This window comes from Molothrus ater, chromosome 10, assembly GCF_012460135.2.
Source record: "Molothrus ater isolate BHLD 08-10-18 breed brown headed cowbird chromosome 10, BPBGC_Mater_1.1, whole genome shotgun sequence".
Taxonomy (NCBI): Eukaryota; Metazoa; Chordata; class Aves; order Passeriformes; family Icteridae; genus Molothrus; species Molothrus ater.
The window spans coordinates 971,315-994,628 of NC_050487.2; the positions used below are offsets into that span (position 1 = coordinate 971,315).

General features: G+C 48.4%; 1 protein-coding gene across 4 annotated transcripts in view; it reads right to left on the reverse strand.

Moving 5' to 3' along the window:
- Positions 1-2,042: 2,042 nt before the first annotated feature.
- Positions 2,043-23,314, reverse strand: part of ARHGEF4 (Rho guanine nucleotide exchange factor 4) — a 187,361-nt gene continuing 166,089 nt past the window's right edge. For all 4 annotated transcript variants that reach the window (XM_036388449.2, XM_036388450.2, XM_036388451.2 and 1 more), the window contains 9 exons: positions 19,829-20,008; positions 16,307-16,489; positions 15,158-15,337; positions 14,339-14,571; positions 12,285-12,414; positions 11,360-11,491; positions 10,208-10,451; positions 9,497-9,574; positions 2,043-7,856 (listed from right to left, as the gene is read on the reverse strand). In XM_036388449.2, the coding sequence (XP_036244342.1) occupies positions 7,699-7,856; positions 9,497-9,574; positions 10,208-10,451; positions 11,360-11,491; positions 12,285-12,414; positions 14,339-14,571; positions 15,158-15,337; positions 16,307-16,489; positions 19,829-20,008 (1,518 nt within the window). In that variant the 3' untranslated portion in view covers positions 2,043-7,698. The remainder of the gene's footprint in view (positions 7,857-9,496; positions 9,575-10,207; positions 10,452-11,359; positions 11,492-12,284; positions 12,415-14,338; positions 14,572-15,157; positions 15,338-16,306; positions 16,490-19,828; positions 20,009-23,314) is intronic.

Below are 23,314 nucleotides of genomic sequence, written 5' to 3' on the forward strand. Positions count from 1 at the left end.
TACTTGAGCATTTGCTTCATACCAAAGCCGTGCTGTTTGATTGGAGAGGTGACAGCCCTGAGCAGAAAGCTGTTAGAAATCAGTGTCTTGAGTGTTCCCCAGAAGGAAAGGAGCTGAGTAGGTGTGAAGTGTGGGTAATTATCCTATTTCTTTAGTGTGTGGGTGGTTGTAAAGCTCTGGGGGAACAACTAAGCTGCTTGAACTAACTGGCTATTTTCATTTATTGTAGGTCTCCAAAAATAACAATACCTTACCTGATAACCTTCTGGAAAAAAGCAACACATGTGGAAGAGGAAGGTGCAACGTGACTGTATCAATCTGCAGGAATAGTGTTTCGTTGTCAGGATTATTGCTACAGGTAGTTTTAAGTAGTTGAGCTTCTAAAATTGTAGCTGAGCACAAGGGATGCCATGGACAGATTTTTTTTTTCAGTGTGTTTTTCCTCAAGCTAATTGTTGGTCAGTTATCCTGGGATTGCTTTCATGTTACAGGTAGATAGGTTTGGGAGTGTTTTTTGCAGAGCACTGCAGCTGATGAAAATTCATAATCCTCAACCAGCGGGTTGCTGAAATCTGGGATGCTATAAAGGGAAAAGCTGTTCTTCAGAATGGTGCTGATCACTCCCAGGCTAGAAGGATTCTGATGTAGCTGTTCTGGGAGTCTGCTGCTGTCAAACCTCACCTTGTACTGGATTCAGCACCTGCAAGGACGTGGTACTGAGTTCTTCAGTCTCTAGGTTGAGTTTCTGTCGTGGTGGTTCTGAATTTATCCATAGACCTGCCAGAATGGTGGCTCAGTAATGCTTTGACTTCTCCCTCTTGCCAGATGGATTTTGCAGTGGCAGTGTAGTTAATGTGTGTTACCCTCCCCTCAGTGACAGGTGGCTCCACTTGCTGTGGAGATAAGAACTCCCTCATTTAGGGGCAGCTCTGAACACCTGAGAACAACCAGAGCCCCCTCCAGTGCTCAGTTAGTGATTCATAGAAATCAGGCAAGAAATTTTGAGTTTCAAGTTTTCCTGTAACTAATTCTGGGCAAAACCAAAACTTGCTGTTTCTAACATCTTGTTTTAGATTCTAAACTCTGTGGCTTGCTGTAAACGAAGTCAGGTAACAGAAAGTTTCATTGGTGAGCTCTTTGGAATCAGGAATGATGTACTTACTTAGATGGGATTTTGGGATTTTTTTTGTGTAGGAAATGTCAGCGTTGCTGAATTGCATGGATAGAATGTCTGACTCGTGTGTAGGAGGCTAAGTGCACTCTAGGATTTTATTTTAGTATCCATCAGGCTATTAGCTATCCTGTCTTAATCATCCAGAATAGAATGGAGGCCATGTGATGACTTTAGGTTTGTAATGTTTATTTGAAACAGCAGCCAGAAGTCTGTGGCAGCTGTGGGAAGCTGGGCTGTGCCACAGGGAGAATTGCAGATGCAGAGGGGAGACTGTTGGTACAGGAACCCCAGTTGTAGTCCTTGGTGGGCTAAGAGATCCTTCCAATCCAAATGTGACAGAAGGAACTTGACAATGGGCAGCTCAGCTGGCAGCTTAAATTACCACAGTTGGGCCTTCATTTTTGGGCTATAGTAATCTACTTTGTAGAGTTTCACAATAGCTTTTTCTTTTCTGGGCAAGAAAGGTAAAGTATGTGGGCAAATTGATGCTTCAGACAGGGGAGGGGGAACACACCTTCCCCAAGTTTTGCTTTTGCCAGCCTTGTAGGAATTGTAATCATGTGAAGTGCCCAGCTGAGCTCAAATGCAGCTCCCTCAGCTTCAGTGAACACGTGGCTGTATTTGTGGATAAGGTTTTTCTTGATGGTGTGATATAGATAGCAAGTATATTATTTCAGGTTACTGGAGGTTAAAGAAAAAAGCCATAAATTATTATCCAGCTTGGGTAATGGGTGGGTGCTGCTTAGGAGAAAAGGGAAAGAAGTAGGTGTGGAAGGATAGAAGGAACTTGTAAGCAGAATTCTGTTCCATAGCTGCTCTATAATCAGTAGTTAATGCTTTTTGGGAGGATTACAGAATGATGCAAGACTCAGAGTTGATAGCTTGTTTATTTCCCATCTCACAAGTGTAAATGTAGGCAGTCACACACAAAGGTACACAGCTCTGGGGTCAGTACCACAGGTATTTCATTTGCACAGGCTGTGAACAGGGAGCTGCTTTGGTGGCAAACTTGTGCAAAAGAGAAGCTCAGGACGTGGGGAGAGGAGGGGTGTAGTTGCAGGGGGAAAGATGACAGGAGTGTTGAGCAAAAAGAACAAGCAGCCTGCATTTTTCCTAGAAGTGCCAGCACTGCCAAAGCCATGGGATTTGAGTCATGGAGCTTGCTGAGGACATGTGTGAGACACATGGGAGCAATAAGGTGTGAGGTGTTCATGGCAAGGCAGGGCAGCTGGGATTGCTGTGAGGCTGGGAAGGAGCACCTTGGCTTCTGCAGAGCCTGCAGCTGTGTGCCTGGCAGTGGAGAGGAGCAGACTCCATGCTGCTGCCTGGAGCTGTGGTCCTGGAGGCATTTCTGGATTGTGCCAGGTCACACTGCTGGCTGCACCTTGCACTGCTTCACTGTGACAGGAGCTGCACTGGTGGGTCACTGCAGCCTGAAGATTGATTCCCTCCCCACACTGCCCAGCTGAAAGAGCACCACTGTATCTTCAGGGGCTTAAAATCAGCTGAAAACACTTGTGGTTTTTTCAGTTCATTTTTATCCACTATCAAAGTTCTTTAACCCATTACTTACCTGAAGGCCTGAGCCTCAGCTTTGCTTGGGCTGGGAGCTCTGGGACAGGAGTTCCTGCTGGTGGCTGGTACAGGACATCCTGGCTGATATTTTGGGTTGTACCAGTGTGGTGCTGCTGATGTCAGTAGTGATGAGTCCTCCCCTGTGGTAGAGAACGTCAGCAGCAGCAGCAGGCACAGGCTGAGGCTCCAGCAGTTGAGTGAGGTGTGAGTAGTTCCCTCCTTAAAGCTTGAGCAGTTGCTGTTGTACCATACTCACTGTCAGATGGGCTTTGCAATGCCCATAACCCTCATGAGCAGGTACATGTGGAACTCGACAGGAGAATTAAACCAACTGAAGTAATAACAGTGAAGAAGGAATCAGCACTTGCTGGGTGCTGCCCCACCTGCCAGGTGCTGCAGCTCAGAGTCTGGGAGGGCAGTGGTGCAGTCCTTGTTCAAAACTCTGATGGCTGCATACCAGTCTTGCCGCAGACTTCTTGAATGATGCTGTTACATGAAGGTGTGCTTCCACTGCAGTGAATCTGGAGGAGCACAGCCTGATATTTTGACTCATCAGGTGAAAGGCCTTTCCATTGAAAAAACGCTAATTTCTGTCATTCTGGCATCCCAAGAAATGAAGTGCTCTCAATGTGAAGCTGAGATTCTTTTGTTACTGGCAGGTGCTTGGATTCTGAGTTATCCCTGTTGGTGACCTGGTTTTCAGGTGCTTTTGGGAAGCTGTTGGGACACCCAGGTGCAGATGGCTGGCACATGGTTGGCTCCTGGATGACAGAGCTGTGCTGCTCTGCAGAGCAGTGTCCTGCACAGTGGGAATCTCCTGCAGTACACTTGCTGATCCAAGGACTCTGCTGGACACGGAGGGGGCTCCTCTGAGCTCACACCCCCCTGTCCTTCAGGGAATGGGCAAAACAGGAGAGACAGTACAGGCTGCTTTGGGGGAACTCTTCTCTCCATGGGAACTGACCTAGTTCTTACTTTGAGATAGCACAAAGACAGTTTGTGCTGGTTCTGATGCTGTTAGAACTTGAACAGTGTATACACCCACAGTGCCTGAATCAGATATTCTAAACTAATAGTTTAAAATAGATTTTTTTTTCCTTTTTTTTTTTTTTTTGGTCAGAGCAGAGACTATGTTATTTAGTAGCCACTGGTTCACTTAACTGGTAGCTTCAGGAAATCATCTGTCATTTGATTGACATCCTTTACATAATTCTTTGTTTTATTTGACCAAATGAAATCTGGGCAGATTTAGGTAATCAAGAATCATGGCTGTTTTCACAAGAAGCTTCCTAAATGGATATCTACAGTAGGAGAGCAACAGATAGAACCAACACCCCTAAAAAAAACCCCAAATCACCCCTGACACAATCTCTTTGTCCTTTTCATGTACCTCAATGCAGAACTGATTTTCTGTGGAGTTCAACTGGTTCTACCCTAAAATCCAGAAGGGTTGGTGTCGTTCAGACTCACATCAGGAGCTTCAGTTTGTTTTGTACACAAATCTGCATTCCTGGCCCCTGTTGAAAGTTCAGCTCCAGAGAAAAGTTCCTGATATCTCACAGCTCTGATTCTTCATGGTTCAAATGGACACTTCTTGTGGAACTGGCACTTCTTGTCCATTTAGCTCAGAGATCTTGCCAGAGCTGTTCTTGGCCAGCCAGGAGCCCCATTCTCCCAGGTTTAGCTGATGCCCTGGGATCTGCTCTCTGTGCACAGCCCAGTCCAGCCTGCACACGGGTTCACCCCAGTTCTGCCCATTGGCCACTCCAGCCCAAATGGAGGTGCAGCAGGGAAATCTGGGCTGGGCTAATCTGCTACCATCTCACACACGAGTACACTTTGCCATTTAATGAATATCTTGGGGGATGACTCTGAGTGTCTGATCACTTAAACCTAAGGAGGTCCCACCTGTTCTGTGACAGTTTGTTCAGGAAGCACTGAGGGTTATGGTGAGAGTTGGGAGGTGGTGCTGGCTGTTAAAGTAAGGATGGTATTTTGTGATGAAATCCTTTTCAGAGCAGTCTGTGGGGTGGGCATGTTGAGCGAAATGAGTTTATGGGTTTGAGCCTTACCTGCTTTCTGTGCTGCTGCTGTAACTCCATCACTTTGTGTGAGCAGCTTTTTTACCTGATCTCAGTCTTGCATAGGGGATTGGATCCTAGCTCCAAATGTGGCGTGCAAGACTAGAATCCAAACTGAGGACACTTTTTAGAGAGAGTACTGATAGTCCAGTGGAGAGTAGAATTCTTCCAGAAGTCATTAACTGCCCATTGACTGGGATGCTGTCTGGCCAGAGAAGTTTGGCACTTCAGAAATGTCTGTAAAAAAAGTGTCTCTGTAAATCCTTTGTGTGCACTGGTCAGAGGTGCAGCCAGTTCTGGAAGAGCTGATAAATGATGTGATTATTTTAACCACTGGATGCATATTTACTGTTCAGAGTATTGCTACACAGGCAAGTAATAATAATAGCCAATTCTTGTGTGTGTTTCAATAGGGAGGAAGGGCAGGGTTGTTGCACTTCACAGCTGCTGCACTCCAGGGTCCTGTGTCACAGTCACCCCATTTCCCTTGGGAGAAGAGGTGAGGATTTCTACCAGAGTGCCTTCATTGTAGATGTAAAGCTGAGTATATTAAGCAACATTCTGCCTAAGACCAGATCAGACATTGCAGCAAGGGGAGCTTTGAATAGATGTCAGCACTTCCTTCACACTGGGGACAGAGTGGTTTTGAGAGGGATGTAAAGAGCTTTGAGGAGAATCTCCATCCTTGAGAGAATCCAGATAGCAACTGGACAAGACTATGAGCAACCTGTCACAGCTGGCCACGCTCAGTGTGGGGTGTGATCCTGTATTTGTGTTGGGGAGAGGATTGTCCTCTGCCCCTCTACCCCCCTCCACTTACTACAAAGCTGATGATAAGCTCAGAAAATTGATAATATCAGTGCCAACAGCTTTTCTTCCTGGCCAATCAAAACAAACATGCCATGGATAAGGAAAGGAGGGTGCAGACACTTAGGGTAAACACAGAAATGACAATTGCCTTCTGTTAATGAGTGGTGCTGGCTGCAGCTGGCTGACATAGCTCTGTGTGTGTGTGTGTGTGTGTGTCAGGGTCTCTAGGTCACCATCTCCCCCCTGGGTGTCTGCACACACCTGGCAGTGCCTCAGTGTGTCTCTGGGTGTCCTTCAGTGTCCCCATGTCTTTGTCTCTTGGTGTCTGTGTGTGTTCTGCTAATACTGCTGTAACTGCCTCATCTCAGTGGCTTCTTAGAGAGTATTTTAAATTTTTTCTCCTTTTGCCCCCCCCTCCCCCCCAGCATTGACCCAGTGTCCTCCCCAGAGCAGAGAGTGACCCCTCTGGTCGGGTCCCTGTGTCCCCACAGCTGGGATGGCTGCTCTGAGGTCACCTTCTGGCAGGGCCCCTGTGGCTGAGCAGCCCCTGGTGGAGCTGCAAGAGCACAATCCCCACAGTGGCTTTGGAAAGAAACAGCTTCACACAGATAGACGGGCTGGAGACAAACACAGGCTGAGAGTCACTTTTACAAGTTTCTTTATGAAATTAAATGTTGCCCCTGGTCTGGGGGGAAGATATAGTGCAAGAAGGACTTTGTACATGCTACTGAATTCAGATATCCCTGGATGACCAGACTTTGGTCAGCTACAGCATCAACAAACACTGGATTTCTGAGCTCTGCAGACAGTTAGTGCTCACTCACACTTGGGCTGGAATGAGCCAGTGTCTTCCTTCCACTGTCACAGGATGTCTCCTAAGCTAGGGAATTCAGTCAGTATGGCTTCTAACTCTCACTATGGTAAGGCAAATCTTTCTTTTTGCTAACCAAGGTTTAGATTCATTCTTTTTGGCCACCATTTGAAACTTGGGTACTTAAAGTGAGGCTCTTTATGCCAAATTTAGGCCTTTATCAAGTGGTTTTCCACTTTTAAAAGTGTCAGTAACACTCCTTATATTTGAGAGTCTGTGGGAGTTTGCATAACAATGACGTTGCAGAGTTGAACAGCAGACTCTGACTTCTGGGAGCTAGGTTTGCAAATATTGACCTTTCTTTAAAAAAAAAAAAAGAAAAGAAAAATTAAACAGACAAAACAGGCATCAAGTTAACAACATCTGACAAGAACAATTACAGACTTACAAAATACACAGTTCTGATTTTTACCATAAATAAACACATTACAAACAATGAGCATTTTCATTGGCCAGGAAATATGGCAGAATGATGGAGAGACGAGAATCTAAAGAATTGAGTATGGTATTAATTAGGCACATTTTTCTCTAACTTATGTAATTCAAACCCACTAGAGAGATTCTTCGACTTGACTCATGCTGCAGGTTGGCACAGTTTAATGTGGGGCACCGTTCACCGGTGCTGCTGGACTAAAGGAAGGGAGGAGGTCACAGTGCAGTGCTCACTGTGCTCTGAGGGCCTGCAGAGGCTGCTGACTTAGCTGGACACGTGGAGGAGGATCACAGCTCTGAGAAATGCAGGGCATGGGGTGGGCAGAGCAGGAGGTTCATCCCTCCTCACCACGGACTCTGAGCTGTTCTGAGCGCGGCAGCGGCCACGGGGCCAGCGGGTCCATGGGCTGCCCTGGCCTGTGGCAGCTGCCAGCCAGCAGTGGCGGGCACAGCGGGAAGGAGTGAGTCCAAGTACAGCTGACAAGGTAAATCTCTGGGCTGCAGCCTGTCCAGCTCCCTGCTGTGTGCTCCTGGAGCTTTGCCTGCTGGGCAGGGCAGGGCTGGCTCCGTGGCACCGCTGCACTCAGCCTCACCTGGGAGCCAGCGGGTCAGCCGGGCTGCAAAATAAATAGGGAAGGCAGGAGCACCTGTGCCATCCTCTGTGAGCACAGGGCTGGCTGAACCTGGGCTCCACCTGCCGGCAGAGGGATAAAGTGCTTTCTCAGAAGGGCTTCAGGCACAAACAGGGGCTGCCCCTATTTCCGGAACGGCGTCAGCCTGCTGATGTTCTGCCAGAAGTTCGAGGGCTTGCGCTTGGGCTCTGCCAGCATGAAGACCTGCTGCTGAGGGAGCGTGCTGGGCAGCGTGGGGTGCTTCTGCCGCAGCAGGAACTCGTAGTAGGGCCTGGTGACAGCTGGGAGGAGGAGGAGGAGGTGGGAAGCGTGTTAGTGTTTTGTGGAGACAAACAAAACTCCACAACTTTGTGGAAGTTGTAAAGCCGGTATGTTTAATGTTTATTACAGCGCTGGACGCAGGTGGAGATTCCTCTCCAAAAGACATGCATGCCTCTGGGAACTCTAGGTTTGTTTTTCTTACCTCTCTCTCAAATCCATACTTATGAAATTTCACAATAGGTTCATACATATTCATTTTTACAAATTTTGTGTGACATTTGCCAAAAGAATTCCTAGGTCAGGCTGACCTGCTCTCACAGCAGTCTCTCTGTCTCCCCCCTTTGCTCTGTCCTTTGGCTGAAGCAGTGCCTCTCTCTGAGCTTAGGCTTTCTATGAGAACAGGCAGTTAGACTAAACAGCTATGTTTTCAAACTACAGACTTAACTCAAAGATGTACATTTCACCTAAATCAAAATGGATTTCTACTCATTAGTCAAACACAGCTCCTTTCCCCCACTCTACTGCCTTCCCACTCCCCGTTAAAGCTGCAGGGCTGTGAATTGGGTTTGTCTTAGTGTAACCTTTCCTTCAATTTATCCTTACTTTCAGCAGTGCCTTTTAGGATTAGAGCTCATGTGGAAGGCCCAGAAATGTGCTGTACAGCTGTCAGGTGTTCTGCCAGCACGACAGCAGGGCTAGAGAGCTGCAGCTCATGACTGGTGACAAACTTAGCTGGTGCTTTTGGCTGTGCTGGGAGAAGCAGCTGCTGTGCAAGTGCTGCTGGTGCCTGTTACAGCCTCCTGGGCTGGATCTCTGACTAGGAATGGTCAGTGCCTGTGTGGAGGACAAGGCTGGTCTGTGCTGTCTCCTCTAATGCTGTGCCCCAAGGGCTTTGCTCTGTTGGCATGGTCTGGCCTCCTTCCAAACTTCCCCCTGTTTGCAGCCAAATCTTATTTCTGGCCCTTTTTGACATTTTGCCAAGCTTGCTTTCCGGAGATGTGGCTGAGCTTTAAGTGCTGGCTGGTACCACCAAGAGGAAGTGGTTGCCTCTGTGGGTTCAGAGGAACCAGGTGACACCTCTTCCTCTGAGCAGAGAGAAGGGGAAGGTGGCAGCAACAGGGCTGTCTTCAGCCACAGTGCTGTGGGCACAGGAACTTTTATTTTGCTTGACTTCACTCTCCCCTGGCTGCTGCTAATTGTCCTTGTCTCTGGCAGCTTGAACCAAGAGCTCTGCCCAAGCATGGTACCTACCCTGGCACCCTGGCCAAGGTTCAGAGCATCCTCCACGGGCAGGAACAGTCCCTGCTGCAGAGCTCTGTGGCCCTCTGTGCACCATGGGGATTGCTACAAACCTTGCCTTTTGCCAAAGGGAATGCCACACTGCTGGGAAAGCCTGGCTCCTAGGGAGATGCTGTGCACTGGCCGTGGAGCAGAAGCTGCTGGGTTCTGGCAGAGTGCTGATTATGTGCAAAGTGGCTCTCCTGGAGTTAGGAATGACCGACTCCAGCCATCTGAATCTACCAGGAACTGTAGTGCAGATTGTCACCATCTGGCCTTCCCAAGAGTTTGTTAACTGTCACTTCATTGAAGCCTTTCCCGTGTAGTAAATACAGAGCCACCCCCCATTCCCCCAGTGTTCCTGTGCTCAGGTGTGACTCACCCTTGGGCTTCCCAGCATGGTGCTGCTTGCTGGCATTCAGCATTGCCTGCTTTTTCTGCACCTCTGTGATGGAAAACCCTGGAAGATGAAGCAGATTTCTGTCAGCAGCAGGTCATCATTTGGTACCTCAGGAGAAGACAGGGGTGGGCAGATGCCTGAGGTGAGAGGCCACAATTGCTGCCAAGGCTGGGGGGCACAGGCCTGCTCCCCCAGCCTGTGCTGGGCTGCACAAACCCCCCTGCAGGGTTTGCTGCCTGCCCTCAGCCCATGCTGCACTGGGGGGAGAAACCACTCCAGGCCACTGGTGGCTGAAATCTTTCAGATCACACTAGGCTGAATTGAGAAGGATTTGGACAAAACAACACCAACCCTCTTGGACAGTGAGAACCCTTGACTGAAGCTGTTCTATACTGCTCTGGACCCTGTATGTAATGTATTGACTACTTTGTCAGCCCTGCTTGAACTCCTTAAGACACATCAGCCTCCCTGAGGACAAACTGCAGTGATGGCTTATGGTGGTTTGCAGTTTTTTAATTGCACAGATTCATTCACAATGTGTAATACAGCAGCCCAGAGCTGCCCTTGAGCATGGGCTGGCTTCCCCACTCTTTCACTCCTCAAGCATTAGCCAATGGGTAAAAAAGGATGAAAAACCAAAAATAATAATAATTATTAAAAAACAAAAGTCTCCCAGCCTTGCTCTTTCCATACCTGTCTCCTGGTCGAGCTGCACCTGCCTCCTTTCATTCTCAAACGCCTTCAGCCAGCGCTGTTTCTGCTCAGGCTTTTTTGCACAGAATAAGTGGACTTCCTCAGTGTCTCTGCAGTGCAGCTTAAATGCATTTTTCACACTGATATTGAAGTCCTTGTCTTTGCCATCTTCCACATCCAGTATTTCCATGTCATCCATGCTGATCCGACTCTTGTAGTACAAGATGTCCCTGCGCAGGAGGTCCTGTAAGAGAGACCACAACACATGGGGCTGTTCTTGGGTGTGATGGGGAATTTACCCTTCCTGCTATCATCAGAGACCTGTCAAAGAAATCATACTGGATTTGAGTCTGTGGAACTGCAGAGTGCTGAGCTGCTGTGGGCACTGCAGGGAACCACAGTGCTTGTTCTGGCTGCTGGCTGTGTTGGGGCCTATGTGCTGCCCTGAAGCTTGGGTGTTACACATGATCCCAAATCCTCATTAGGCCTCTGACAGAAAACACTATTTGAATCTTTCAGTTCCAGTTAGAAGCAAAAATAATACTACTTACCTCTTGGGTTTTTGTTGACAATGAAAAGTAACTTTGAGGACAGTGATTTTCATACCTAATTTACCTGGAGCTACCTGCATGCTGTGGAATATGCAAAAAATAGTTGGCACATTCAGTTCTGAAATTCCAGTGGAAGGTGCTGTTCATTGGCTCCAAGAGGGAAGATTTCTGTTATTACTCAGCTTATGAAAAAAAGCTGTACTTACAGACTTACATGTGCTGTTAGCATGGCCTTACTGACTGCCAAGGCCCACAGCTGTTCATCAAACCTGCAGTTTTCTCTGAATACAACACTAAGGTGGAAGTTCAGATGAAGAACAAGGTATTTAAAAGAACTTGTGTGACAATACTCATAACAGAGTTGTACAGAATAACCCCACACTAACCCCAGAAGCTGTGCAGTGCTTTCCTCTTTTGCTGTGAGGATTAGGCCAGTAGCTGATTGCTGTGCTCAGGTGCACAGAACACCCCAGGACGTCAGAGGAAAGAATGCACAGAGTGCCAGGAGCACGTGAGGCCAGCAAGAATTAAGGAAACAAAGGGGTGGAGAGGGAGCTCACTTAAATCCACCAGGACAGCAGCAGCCAGGTTTCATGGTTACCTTCTTGCAGCAGACAAGCTGGTGATCGAAGAGGAAGAACATCCTCTGTTGGCTCTTGGCTTGAGGGTGGGAGATTTTGGCTAATTCCCCAGAATAGATGAGTTCAGAGCTTCTGACTAGGACATCTTCTCCCTGAGAACAGCACAAAGAACAGGTTGGTCTCAGCCTCATCTCAAAGTGGGAGCCTGAATTCCTGCTGCCAGAACTTGTGTGGGAATGAGAGAGCTCTGTGCTGGAGGACAGTCCTTGGCACATCAGGGAGACACTGTGCCCCTGGCACCCAGGGGGTGGGACCTGAATTTGATGAGAAAAATAGTGTGTTACATTTTTTAAAATCTCCTGTTCCGTGGAGTCTGCTCAGGAAAGCTGCTCCATCCCAGACATAAAGGAGGCACATAAGCAGGGAGCTAAGAACTTAGCCTGACACCCTTGGGCAGAGAGACAGTGTGGGTTTATTGAGTCTAGGATTTAGAAAATCAGTATTTTGTTTCTTTTATTTAGCAATTTCTTTTAATGAGCCTGCAGGGAACCTTGGTTTCCACTGTGACTATGCTAGAAGTCGCCTTTCTGCAGCAATAACCTGGCATGCTAAGAATTAAGGAGCAGTTCTGCTCTTCTTGAAAGTTTGAACTCACTCAAGATAAAATGGGGGGCAAGAGAAAAATAATAGAATTTCATTAACCTACATGCTGATTTCATTCTGCAAGGAAAAACAGGGAAACAAGAATCCCAGGGAATGTGCAAAGGCAGCTGTTCTAGCTGGGTTATATGCAGACCTGCTCAGCTGTACTAAAAGCCCATAACTGTATAAATAAAAATCAGAGAGCTGAGGTGGGGCCAGACAGCGAGATATCACTGTGGAGAGAAGCTGTAGGAAGGGCAGAAGAGGAGCAATGTGGAATTCCTTGGGCAGGGAGTCCCCTACCTCCCAGTCCTCTATGGAGCTCTGCCACTGGGCGATCTTGTCGATGTTCTCCAGGCGCCGCTTGCGCTCGTTGATGAGCCGGGCCACGTTCTTCATGGCATTCAGGGCAGCCTCCACGTCCTTGAAATCCCTGGGGACAGACACAGGCCTCATGGTACCATGATATTTTTTGAAAAATCCCTTCTCCAGGACTTTTTCTCCTGGGGAGCTTCAGCTTCTCCTTGTTTTGCTGTTTTAGAATGTGATTTGGTGAATTGTTTACTCAGCATGTGAATTGTTTTAATTTAATGACCAATCACAGCCAGCTGTGTCGAGGCTCTGAGGAGTCAGTCATGAACTTTCATGATCCCTTTTTTTGCAAGCCTTCTGTCTGTATCCTTTCTCTTTCTTTAGTATAGTTTTAGTATAATAATATCATATCATATGTCAGCCTTCTGAGAACTTGGAGTCAAATTCTCATCTCTCACCTTGCCCTAAAGCCCTCACAACACCAAAGCCTCAGGCTTGGCAGAATGGCACTGGGGTGTTGTACCTGCACTGCAGAGGAGAGCAGCCTGGCACAGAGCTGGGGATGGAAGCAGGATTCCACCTGCAGTCTGTCCCAGCTGTTCTGTCCCTGCTCCTCTGGCAGCTTCTCAGACACTCCTTGGTTCTGAGGCACAGATTAGATGTTGATTAGAACAATAGCGTGTTACATTTTTGAAAATCTCTTTTTCCAGGGAGTCTGCTCAGGAAAGCTGCTCCATCCCAGACATCCCATCCCTTTATGTATAAAGGAGGCACATAAGCAGGGAGCTAAGAATTTAGCCTGTCATCCTTGGGCAGGGAGACAGTGTGGGTTTATTGAGTCTGGTAACAAATCTAGGCCACCTCTGGGGAAGGGAAGGGGCTAAGTAATCAAATTTAGCTACAGAGGTGTAAATAGGAATTGCTGGAAGAACCTGCAGGTTCTCCTTTTCTTTCTGCAACATAATACAACTCATTCACAATGCTGCTGTGCCATGCAGGGACTGGTCTGTGGTGCAGAGGTGAAGCAGTCCAACAGTGCCTGGCTTGTTTCAAACATGAGCTGATGGTTTATCTGGCAGGGTAGGACAGAGGCTGAGCTGCCCTCCCCCACACACCATCTGTGGCCACCAGCCACTTCTGCTGAGTTCAGAGCTGCTGGGAAGGAGCTGAGCTGCACAACTTGGCTCTAAGGCAACTCTCAAACATCTCTGCACTTCCTTAAGCAACAAGACATGCTTAAAACCATTCTTGGAAGCACCAGGGCTGCAATTAGGAAGGTGAAATTAAGTCAAACCACAGTGGACCGATACCAACACTTTCGTAGAGATTTTTCATGTGTTCAGGCACTTAATTAAGTGACAGTTATTTGAGCCAAAGGCAGTGCCCTCACCCTGAAAGTGGGTGATGGATTTGGAGACTTTGGAGCTGGCACTGCCAGGGCACCAAGTGTGCATGGCCTGGCTCCTGCAGGGCACAACTTCCCACTGGGGAAGTGCAGCTGTATGGGCATCTTGGGATATATTCAACCAATGCTTTTGGAGGCAAAGTTCTCAACACCACCACCAGAAACATGGACAGAAACCAGGACAAATACAAGCTCCAAAGTACGTGTGTGCTGGTATTACAGATACATGAGCCAAATAAAATAGAAAAAGGCCATTATATAAAGTGGACCTTGTAACTCTCGATCTGTGACAGGAAAGCTGAGTGCTGCTGTAGTGGAAAATTATGTAAATATACTTTTATCATATAATAAGTTATAAGTTAATATTATTATAATATTATATTATAATATTATATTAATATAAATGTATATAAGTATAATATCATTATAATATTGTGTTATATAATTATATAAGCATATTGTACGTTATATTATATATTATGTAAGTATACTTTATAAAATTACATAAATATACTTTTTTCCAGGTTTCTGTGAGGTAACCTGTAAGAATTGAGCTGGCTGCAGTTAGCCAGTGCCCTCCATGCACGAGCCCATTTCCATGGGAGCATCCTGGCTCCTTCCTCGCCCCTCACTGTCCTACCTGTGCTGGGGGTTGGTGTACTTGAGCAGCTCGGCCAGCTGCAGGGGGTATTTGCAGATTTTCTGCACGGGGGTGAGCAGGAAGCCGTCCAGGGAGATGTCAATCATCTTCTGCAGCAGGCGGCAGGCCTCGAAGAAGTAAACGTACTTGTTCACCTTGGCCAGGCGCGACAGCTCCAGGCACGCGTTGGGGTGGTTGTTGCAGTACTCGGAGTAGATCTGAAACTCTGTTTGCTGCAGGGCACAGGGAGGGAGTTAATGCCCTGTCCCTCAGGCCATGCCCTGCCACAGATTCCTGGTGATTTGTATGCTCTAACTGGAGCTGTTTGGTCATTTGTGTCCTCCCCAGGCTCTCAAACCCAGAGACTTAAAGCTGGGGGCTGGCAAAGTGTGTCACAGCTTCATCTGAGAGACCCAGACATTCCCACACATCCTGCTCTGGGCTCAGCTGAATGTGGGCTTTTAGTGCCCACACCAGTCACAGCTGATCCTTCACTGACCTCAAAATACCATTACTGTAAACTCAGTCCTGCTCGAGATTTTGGAATCTTCCTACATTTTCCCTGAGGTACCAAGGGCTGGCAGGGATTATAGTGTTCAGAATATAAGGTGCTTTGAAAATGCTCTTTCCACAGCCACAAGAGCTACAGGATATTTCTTTGGGAAGTGGTTGAGCAGGGCTGGGATAGAAGGTGGTGGAATTTAGTTTGGTTGGATGGGTCTTTTTTAAAAAAGCTTCAGTTCTGTCAGATCAATTTCTAAATCCTCTGGCTCAATCCATGCTCAACTACCCCTTTCCCATGAAGTCAAATTTACTTACATATTCCAAGAAGCATGAGCCAACCTCACTCAAATGTGGGTGGTCTTTGTTAAATTTCTTCTCTAGTGCTTTAACAAATTTCTTCTGGCACCTGTAGATGTCCTCAATATTCCCAAAGATTGTCTTCAGCTGTTCCTCTGTAAACATGTCGGCTCTCTTGCGGCACTGCTTAATGTAACCCTGGAGAAAACCAGATTGGAAACCTCCTGGGCATCTGCTCTGTGGCACAGAAAGCCTCAAGGATTGCACTCAGTGTACACCAGGTTCTGCATTCCCTTCCTGCAGATCTGACCCATCTGTAACTATTACTTCCTCTCATGTTACCCTAAACATGGTACAAATAGAAGCTGCCACAGATTCATGGCAGCCCTGGGTGATGCTGCTGAAGGAGTCACAGAGCTGCTTTCTCTCTTGCTGAAAAAGCCTCTCTGTGTCTGCAGTGAGGTGCTCTGGCCCCAGCACTGGTAGATTCAGACCATTTAAGTCCAGGTGTGGACCTGGTTTGGTGTCTGTGTGAGGAGCTGCCTGCATGACTCCAGCAGAGGAGAGCTCCGAGGGGCAGGGGGACACTGCAGCAGGAGAGGCTTATTTGTATTTACAAATGTGTGCTCTTTGCCCCAGCTGCCTCTGCTGGGAGCCACTTTTGTACCACTGCAGTGGAGAATTCTGTTCCTGCAAAAATTCCAACTGCCTTCCTCCCCCAGTGTACAGGATGGATCTCTTTTAGAAGAGGTGGCACAATATTCAGCGTATTTGACAGTAAAGGATCCAATTGGCTGAGCATCCCCAGTTGTTTTGGTCTGAGCATGGCTTGCCTGAAGGCTGGAGTTGCTGATTATATTACCCCAGAACATATATTAGAGAGGACAGCAGTGCTAGACATTTACTTTTCTCTGGCTTGGGAAATTCAATTAATTCCATTTAATCAGAGCACAAGTGAGTGCTCCAAATGCAGAGGCATTTGGGATTTTGCTGTAATGAATTGTCTTCTGTTTTCTGACCATATACTGGCATTCAGCAGAACTGATGAAAATCCAGTCTCATTTTCAGAAAAGTTACCTGCTTAGGGTGCCTCTCTGGGCAAGCATGGGACACAGTCCATTATCCTTCAGAGGAGCTCTTACAGTCCCTTCCCCCTTTAGTCCTTACCTCACAAATGTCCTTCAGGTGCTTGATGTAGTCTCTCTCGGTGCTTATGATCTCATTGATGACATTGGTCCTCATCTGGTCTTTGGTGGTCTGGCCCATCCCAAAGCGCCGGGAATCCTCCTCTCTGCCCCCCTCCACCTTCAGGGGATAATCCTCCATGGGCTCATCCTGGTTCACCCGCAGCTGCAGGCACAAGATGCTCACTGCTCCCACTGCCAAACACCTCTGCCAGGGAAGGGCTGCATGGCAGACACACACTGGGCTGGGCAAGGTGAGAGCAGGCTGTGTGTATTGCCTGGAAACATTTTCCCCCCGGGGAGGCTGAGGCCAGACAGTCACTGTGGGGAGGGCACAAGGCAGCTGCTCCCACCCTGACATGGGTGGGTTTATGCAGGCATTTCTAGTGCACAGAAGTTACAGGAATAATATGGAGTCCTTTAGGAATAATACATATAAAATCAGGACAGAAATGGTTTATCAATTGAAATTTTCTTAAATATTTGAAGGAACACCTTGGGGGGGGAGGGGGAGAACCCGTAAATGGTTGGTTTTTTAACTACTTCATTGTTCTCACACTGTCAGTAACAGATGGCCCCTCGGTGTCTGCTTCCCCAGGATTATTTAAAGAGACTTCATTGCTAAAGTAGAAGCAGATCAGCTGCCCGTGGGCACCGAGGTGGGGAAGAAGGGCAGAGCCCGGCAGGGCGGTGTGGGACTCTCGGTGTCCCCCATCAGAGGGCAGCACAGCACGGGCACAGGGAAGCAGCGGCTGGAGGGCACCGCTGCTCTGCTCGCCACAGCCCCGAGCCAAAGGGACACTGCCACACAGCCCTGAGCTAAAGGGACACTGCCACACAGCCCTGAGCTAAAGGGACACCGCCACAGATCCGAGCTAAAGGGACACTGCCACAGCCCCGAGCCAAAGGGACACTGCCACACAGCCCTGAGCTAAAGGGACACTGCCACAGCCCTGAGCCAAAGGGACACTGCCACAGATCCGAGCTAAAGGGACACTGCCACAGCCCCGAGCCAAAGGGACACTGCCACAGATCCGAGCTAAAGGGACACTGCCACAGCCCCGAGCCAAAGGGACACTGCCACAGATCCGAGCTAAAGGGACACTCCACAGATCCGAGCTAAAGGGACACTCCACAGATCCGAGCTAAAGGGACACTGCCACACAGCCCTGAGCTAAAGGGACACTGCCACAGCCCCGAGCCAAAGGGACACTGCCACAGATCCGAGCCAAAGGGACACTGCCACACAGCCCTGAGCCAAAGGGACACTGCCACAGATCCGAGCCAAAGGGACACTGCCACACAGCCCTGAGCCAAAGGGTAACACTGCCACACAGCCCTGAGCTAAAGGGACACTGCCACAGCCCTGAGCCAAAGGGACACTGCCACACAGCCCTGAGCTAAAGGGACACTGCCACAGACCGAGCCAAAGGGAGACTGCCACACAGCTCAGGGCATGGACTGCAGCATTCCACTCTGGGCTTCCTTTTCTGGCACTGCTGAGTGCCCTGGGGATACTCTGTACACAACCCAAAGGATCCATCCCAGCACAGAGAAGGAGTTAAAGTTAGGAAGATAAACCACACGTAATTACAGGAATTTTTAGTACAGTGACACAGAACTGCTTTAAACTTTTAATGTAGTTTCTTCTAGGCTCTATAATTTACCACTTGATATAAATACACCTACATATAAAAAACAGTACATACCCTCCCTTGCCAGCACAGGCACAGATTACATTTACTCACTGCTGAAGTTACATTTACTCACTGCTGAAGTTAATTCACTCACTGCTGAAGCCCTCAAGATGTACAACCCTGGTTCTCCTTCACTGTGAGCAGGACATCAGCAGCTCTTAAACTCAGAGCTCGGCCTGAAACTCAAATGTGGAGTGACAGAGTCCTGCAGTCTGAGCCGAGCCTCCAGACCTACCAGCCCTCCCTGCAGTGAGCTTGAGCCAGTGGTAATTAGCAGGAAATCTTCAGCTGGATGCTTGACTAAGTGTTGGGATTCCTCTGTTAAAAGAATTTCTTACTCTGTATCCCCAATGCCTAGTACTAGTCTGCTTTACTCTAAGATGACAAGTTTTTGCCAGCCAGGACAATTCAATTTATCAGTAACATGAAAGAAAAAAATTCTGTGTTTTCATTGCAAGAAAAAGCAGTGCCGAGGTCTTGGTAATCTTATTTGCAAAACATTCCACTGTTTGTATTAATTATGCAGCTGAGACTATCTCCTGCAACCTCTAACAAAGCATTTCAAAACCGCCCCACTTCTGTGCAAGGACTTTTGCTACAGACACCGGATGACCTCGTGTCACCTCCTTTCATGCTCCACCTGGTGCTGGGTCACTTGTGATCTGAAGTGACCTGGATAAAGAGCTAAAGGGCTGAGAATCTCTGCCCTTAGGCACCTCACTGCCTTTGCAGCGCTGAGGAGCCTGCCCCGAGCTGGGGAAAGCTGTCAGGCACCCACAGCGACAGTCCCAGGCAGGAGAAAGGAAAAAAGCCTTTCTCCTCCCAGCGGGACAGCGAGCACAGCAGTTACCACCTCCCACTCTCCTGCTTTCCCCCTGCTTGCCCTGATGTGTTTCAGAAAGCTCTGCTGGAAATGAAGCCTCTGCAGGGCGCTGGGCTGCTCTGCACAGCTCTTCTGTGTGGGCTTTGAAGCTGGCACCAGGGGACAGCCTTGGCCCACGAGAACTGAGTGTCTCACATTGCCCCAGATCACTGCCCAGACATTTCTTGGGGTTTTCTCCTCCATTTTTTAGTGCCTGGCTCGCAGTGCCAGCAGCCTGGTGGGGCTGAGGAGGTGCATGTGTGACTCAGGTGGGTGCATCCTTTGGCTGTGGCACTGCACTGGCCCCAGCACCAGATGCAGAGAGGTGCCTTTGGTGCCACACTCATCTCTATTGTCTAAGTGGACACTGGAGTGAAGAATCCAGGGGTCTGTATCAGGGATTCCTCCAGGAGAGTGCTGCTTGCTCCTGGAAGTGGATGCCATGTGCTTGGGCACAAATCAGCCAATGTACAGATGGGAAAGCAGGAGCCAGGCTGCAAACCAGCAAACAGGGCAGCTCCCCAGCTGGCACAGCTCAGCTCAGCTCTGCTCTGGTCTGGAGCTGAACCTTTTGCCCTGATTTACTCCTGTAGAGGGACTTCTCCACACTGGTGGGATGCAGTGCAGTAATGCTGTGTGTATCTCTGTGAAAGCAGGGGATGGATCCATGTGGCAGCAAAACCAAAAGGGTTATTGATGTATTAAAACAACAGAAGTGCCTCAGAATGGTCATGTAGAAATTAGAGCCTCTCCTCCCCCAAAAAGGTGTTGGGATCAGCCCAGGAGGGCACCCTGTACTGTAGCCCTTGTAGAGGAATACAAACAAGACATGCTGAACCATCTCTAGCAGTGAAAGTCCTCTGGAGTCACCACAGAACATTAAACCTGGGGAAGGACAAACACCTGCTGCTCATGGAGAGGGCACAAGGAAAGATGAAGATCTTACCCGAACAAAGCTGGCTGGAAACCAGCCTTCACTGTCCAGAATCCTGCCCCACCACCACTCCTTGTTGGTGGCATCCATCACTTCGATGACATCTCCGGCCTTGAATCCCAGCTCCTGGTCATCCATGGTGACGTGGTCCCAGAGCGCCTCCGCGTACACCACGCTGCCATCGCTGATCAGCTGTGGGCACAGAGGCACAGTGTCAGTCCCTAAGGGCAGCAGCACCCAGTGCCAGCCTGGCTGCAGCCCTGGCACACGTCCTGGTACCTCTGTGCCCCATGAGCAATGAGGACTGGCTACAAGGCTGGCAGTTGCTTTGCCTTCACTTGCATTTTTTCTCCCTTCAGAATTATTGGCTGGAGCTTTGTGTCAGAGTATGAACCTGCATACACAGAAGTTTCATTTTCATTTAAAAATAAAGAAAAATCAGTTCTTTATATAGAACTGATAATGGCCCATTGCATCTTGTGCCCCAAAGTCTGTTATCTTCAGCTGCTACTGATCCTTGCAGTAATAGAGAATCAAGATGATCCACTTATCAGAGTCACCTAAGTACAGAAGAATTATTTAAAAAAATAAGTTTCAAGGAAATTTTATAAGATGCTTTAATAATTAGAAGGTGTGGCAGGAAAAAAAAAATCCCTAGTTTTAGCCCAAACTCATTTTCTGTATCAAATAAATACTATTCTTAAGGACTGAACTGATATTATCAACAGCATTTATTCAGAATCACTGGCACACACTATGTTTACCACCATAAAAACATAAATTCTGGTATTTCATCCTGCTGGCTTTGCCTCAGCCAGCAAACAAGGCTGTTTCCTGTCAGTGAAAGAGGTTTCAACTGTGTTTCCTGGGGAAGCCTATGGTACAAGAGGGACTCCTCTCTCCTTGATGAACTGAGAGTTGATTATCTGGAGGGTGGTGATGAATGAGAGTTGATTATCTGAGGGGTGGTAACTGGATTGAGAATCTAAAGTTCTATTTTGTGTGGTGGTGGAAATAGGGGGGGAGGAGGAGGAATGGTTTTGGAAGGGTTTCATTCTGATTTCTCTGTGTTCCTTTTTTTCATATTGTAAGTTAATAAAATTCTTTCCTTTATTCCTAAGCTGGAGCCTGCTGTGCTCTATTTCTGGTCACATCTCACAGCAGCCACTGGGGAGAATATATTTTATATATGGGGGCACTGGCATTGCACCAGCATCAAACCATGACAAAGGCTCAGTGGTACCTTGTTTGTGGAGGATGCTCTGGTGCTGCCATTGCAGCTCTGCTTTGGAAAGCCTTCAACTAAAACCTTGAGCATCAATATTTAGAGACAGCAAAAAGTTCTGGAATGGCTGCCCAGGGAGGTGATGGGGTCCCCATCCCTGGGGGTGTTTAACAAAGCCTGGATGTGGCACTGGGTGCCAGGGTTTAGTTGAGCTGTTGGGGCTGGGTTGGACTCGATGATCTGGAAGGTCTCTTCCAACCTGGTCATTCTGTGAATTCTGTGATGCTGTGAAAAAGCATTCAGAGGCCTCAGAGCTACTCTGGAATGGGTAGCGGCTGAAGCCTGTAAGGTGGTTAAACGTTGCACTTAAGATGCTTAAAATAAGACTCCTGGAGAGTTTTAAGCAATTATACTGAGGAACAACAGTTATTTACTACATGCCCCATAGAGACTCCCCTCTAGGAAAAACAGGACCCCCAACAATTACAAAAAAACAAAACCAAAACCAAAGCCACATGTCTTGCAGGAAGCTGCAAGGGAGCTCTGAGCTCAGTGATGCCTGGTAGCACTGCTGACCATCCCCACCTCAGCTGGGGGGTGCCCAGCTAACACCTGGGTGCTGCTGCAGGGGTGTCTGTGGGCTGGGCCTGCTGGCCACCACAGCAGCAGTGCCTGATGCCATTGGTTTATCAGGACAGTGTCCCTTGGATTTCCACAACTCCAGAGCACACTCACAGGGTTCTCAGGGCCTGAGTGTGCCTGGGACTGCCTGGACACCAAAGGTTTTCCCAAGAAGATGGAGTACATACTGGAGTTCTGCCAAAAAGCACTTGGCCACTTGGAGTGGCAGTGAAGGCCTGTTTTTCTCCAGGGAAACTGGTGCAAAGATGAATTATGGGAAGAAAACAGGAGGACAGTATGGGAGGCACACAGGAGAAAGAGAGAAGCTGTAGGAAAGCCAACGTCCCTGGTAGGTGTCCCAGCAGTGACACCACAGCACACAGGGCATGGCCACCCTTGGCCCTTGGCTGCTCAGTCACCCAGAGCTCTCCCCTGCTCTGGGTCACTGCTGCTGCCTCTCACAAAGGAGAGATGCACGTTGGAAAAGAACTCAGCACAATCATCAGCTGAGTAAATCAGAAGAGGGTTAACGAGGCATTTGAAAGCAAATTGAAATGCAGTCTGCCTTTGGATAGCAAATGGCCCTGCACTGAACCAGAAACAGCTTAATGCAGTGTTTCCATTCTGACAGAAATAACAGCATGATGGGGAAGGAGAGGGTGAGAGGTTCCCACTTATCTACACAGCCAGTGTAGCCAGAGCTAGGTGGGATGCAGTGCAGGGATGCTGTATCTGTGAAAATAGGGGATGGATCCATGTGGCAGCAAAGCCAAAAGGGTTAGTGATGTATTAAAAACAACAGAAGTGCCTCAGAATGGTCATGTAGAAATTAGAGCCTCTCCTCCCCCAAAAGGTGGTGGGATCAGCCCAAGTGAGTGCATCCACTAATGCACACAGGATGGGAAACAAACAGGAGGAGCCCAGGGCTATGGTGTGGAAGGAAAACTGGGATACAGCTGCCACCACAGTGGGATGATTCTCACAACTGGAGGGCTGCAGGGGGTGGCCATAAACCCTTCAGAAGGAGCAGCCATGGAAGGAGAGGCAGTGGGGGCAGCCTGGATGTGAGGGAGTGTTTTGATGATGGTGATGGCAGGGGTGAGTGTTCCCCCTCTGCTCTCTGGTGCCCAGTGACAGACCCACAGGAGCAGCCTGGAGCTATGGCAGGGCAGCTTTAGGCTGGATATCAGGAAAAGGTTCTTTCCCCAGAGGGTGTGGGGCACTGAACAGGATCCCCAGGGTCACAGCCCAAGGCTGCCAGAGCTCCAGGAACGTTTGGACAGCGCTGTCAGACACAGGGTGGAATTCTTGGGGTGTCTGTGCAGGACCAGGAGTTGGACTTTGATGATCCTTGTGTGTCCCTTCCAACTCAGGATACTCTATGATTCTCTAAATATATTTATCCATGATCTGGATGAGGGGATTGAGTGCACACTCAGTAATTTAGAGGTCATAGCTTTTTAACATAAAGCAGTGACAACTAGAGTAGGGAAGAGAGCGGATGTAAAAGTGTATTTTTCCAGACTTGGCTCTCAGATTTCAGCTCCAGAAGAGCAGCTGGGCCCTGGGTGAAGATGGTGTAGCCACTCTCACAAAGGGCTCTGCTGCTGCATTGAGCAATCCATTTGCTCTGGGACTGCAGGGACTGACTG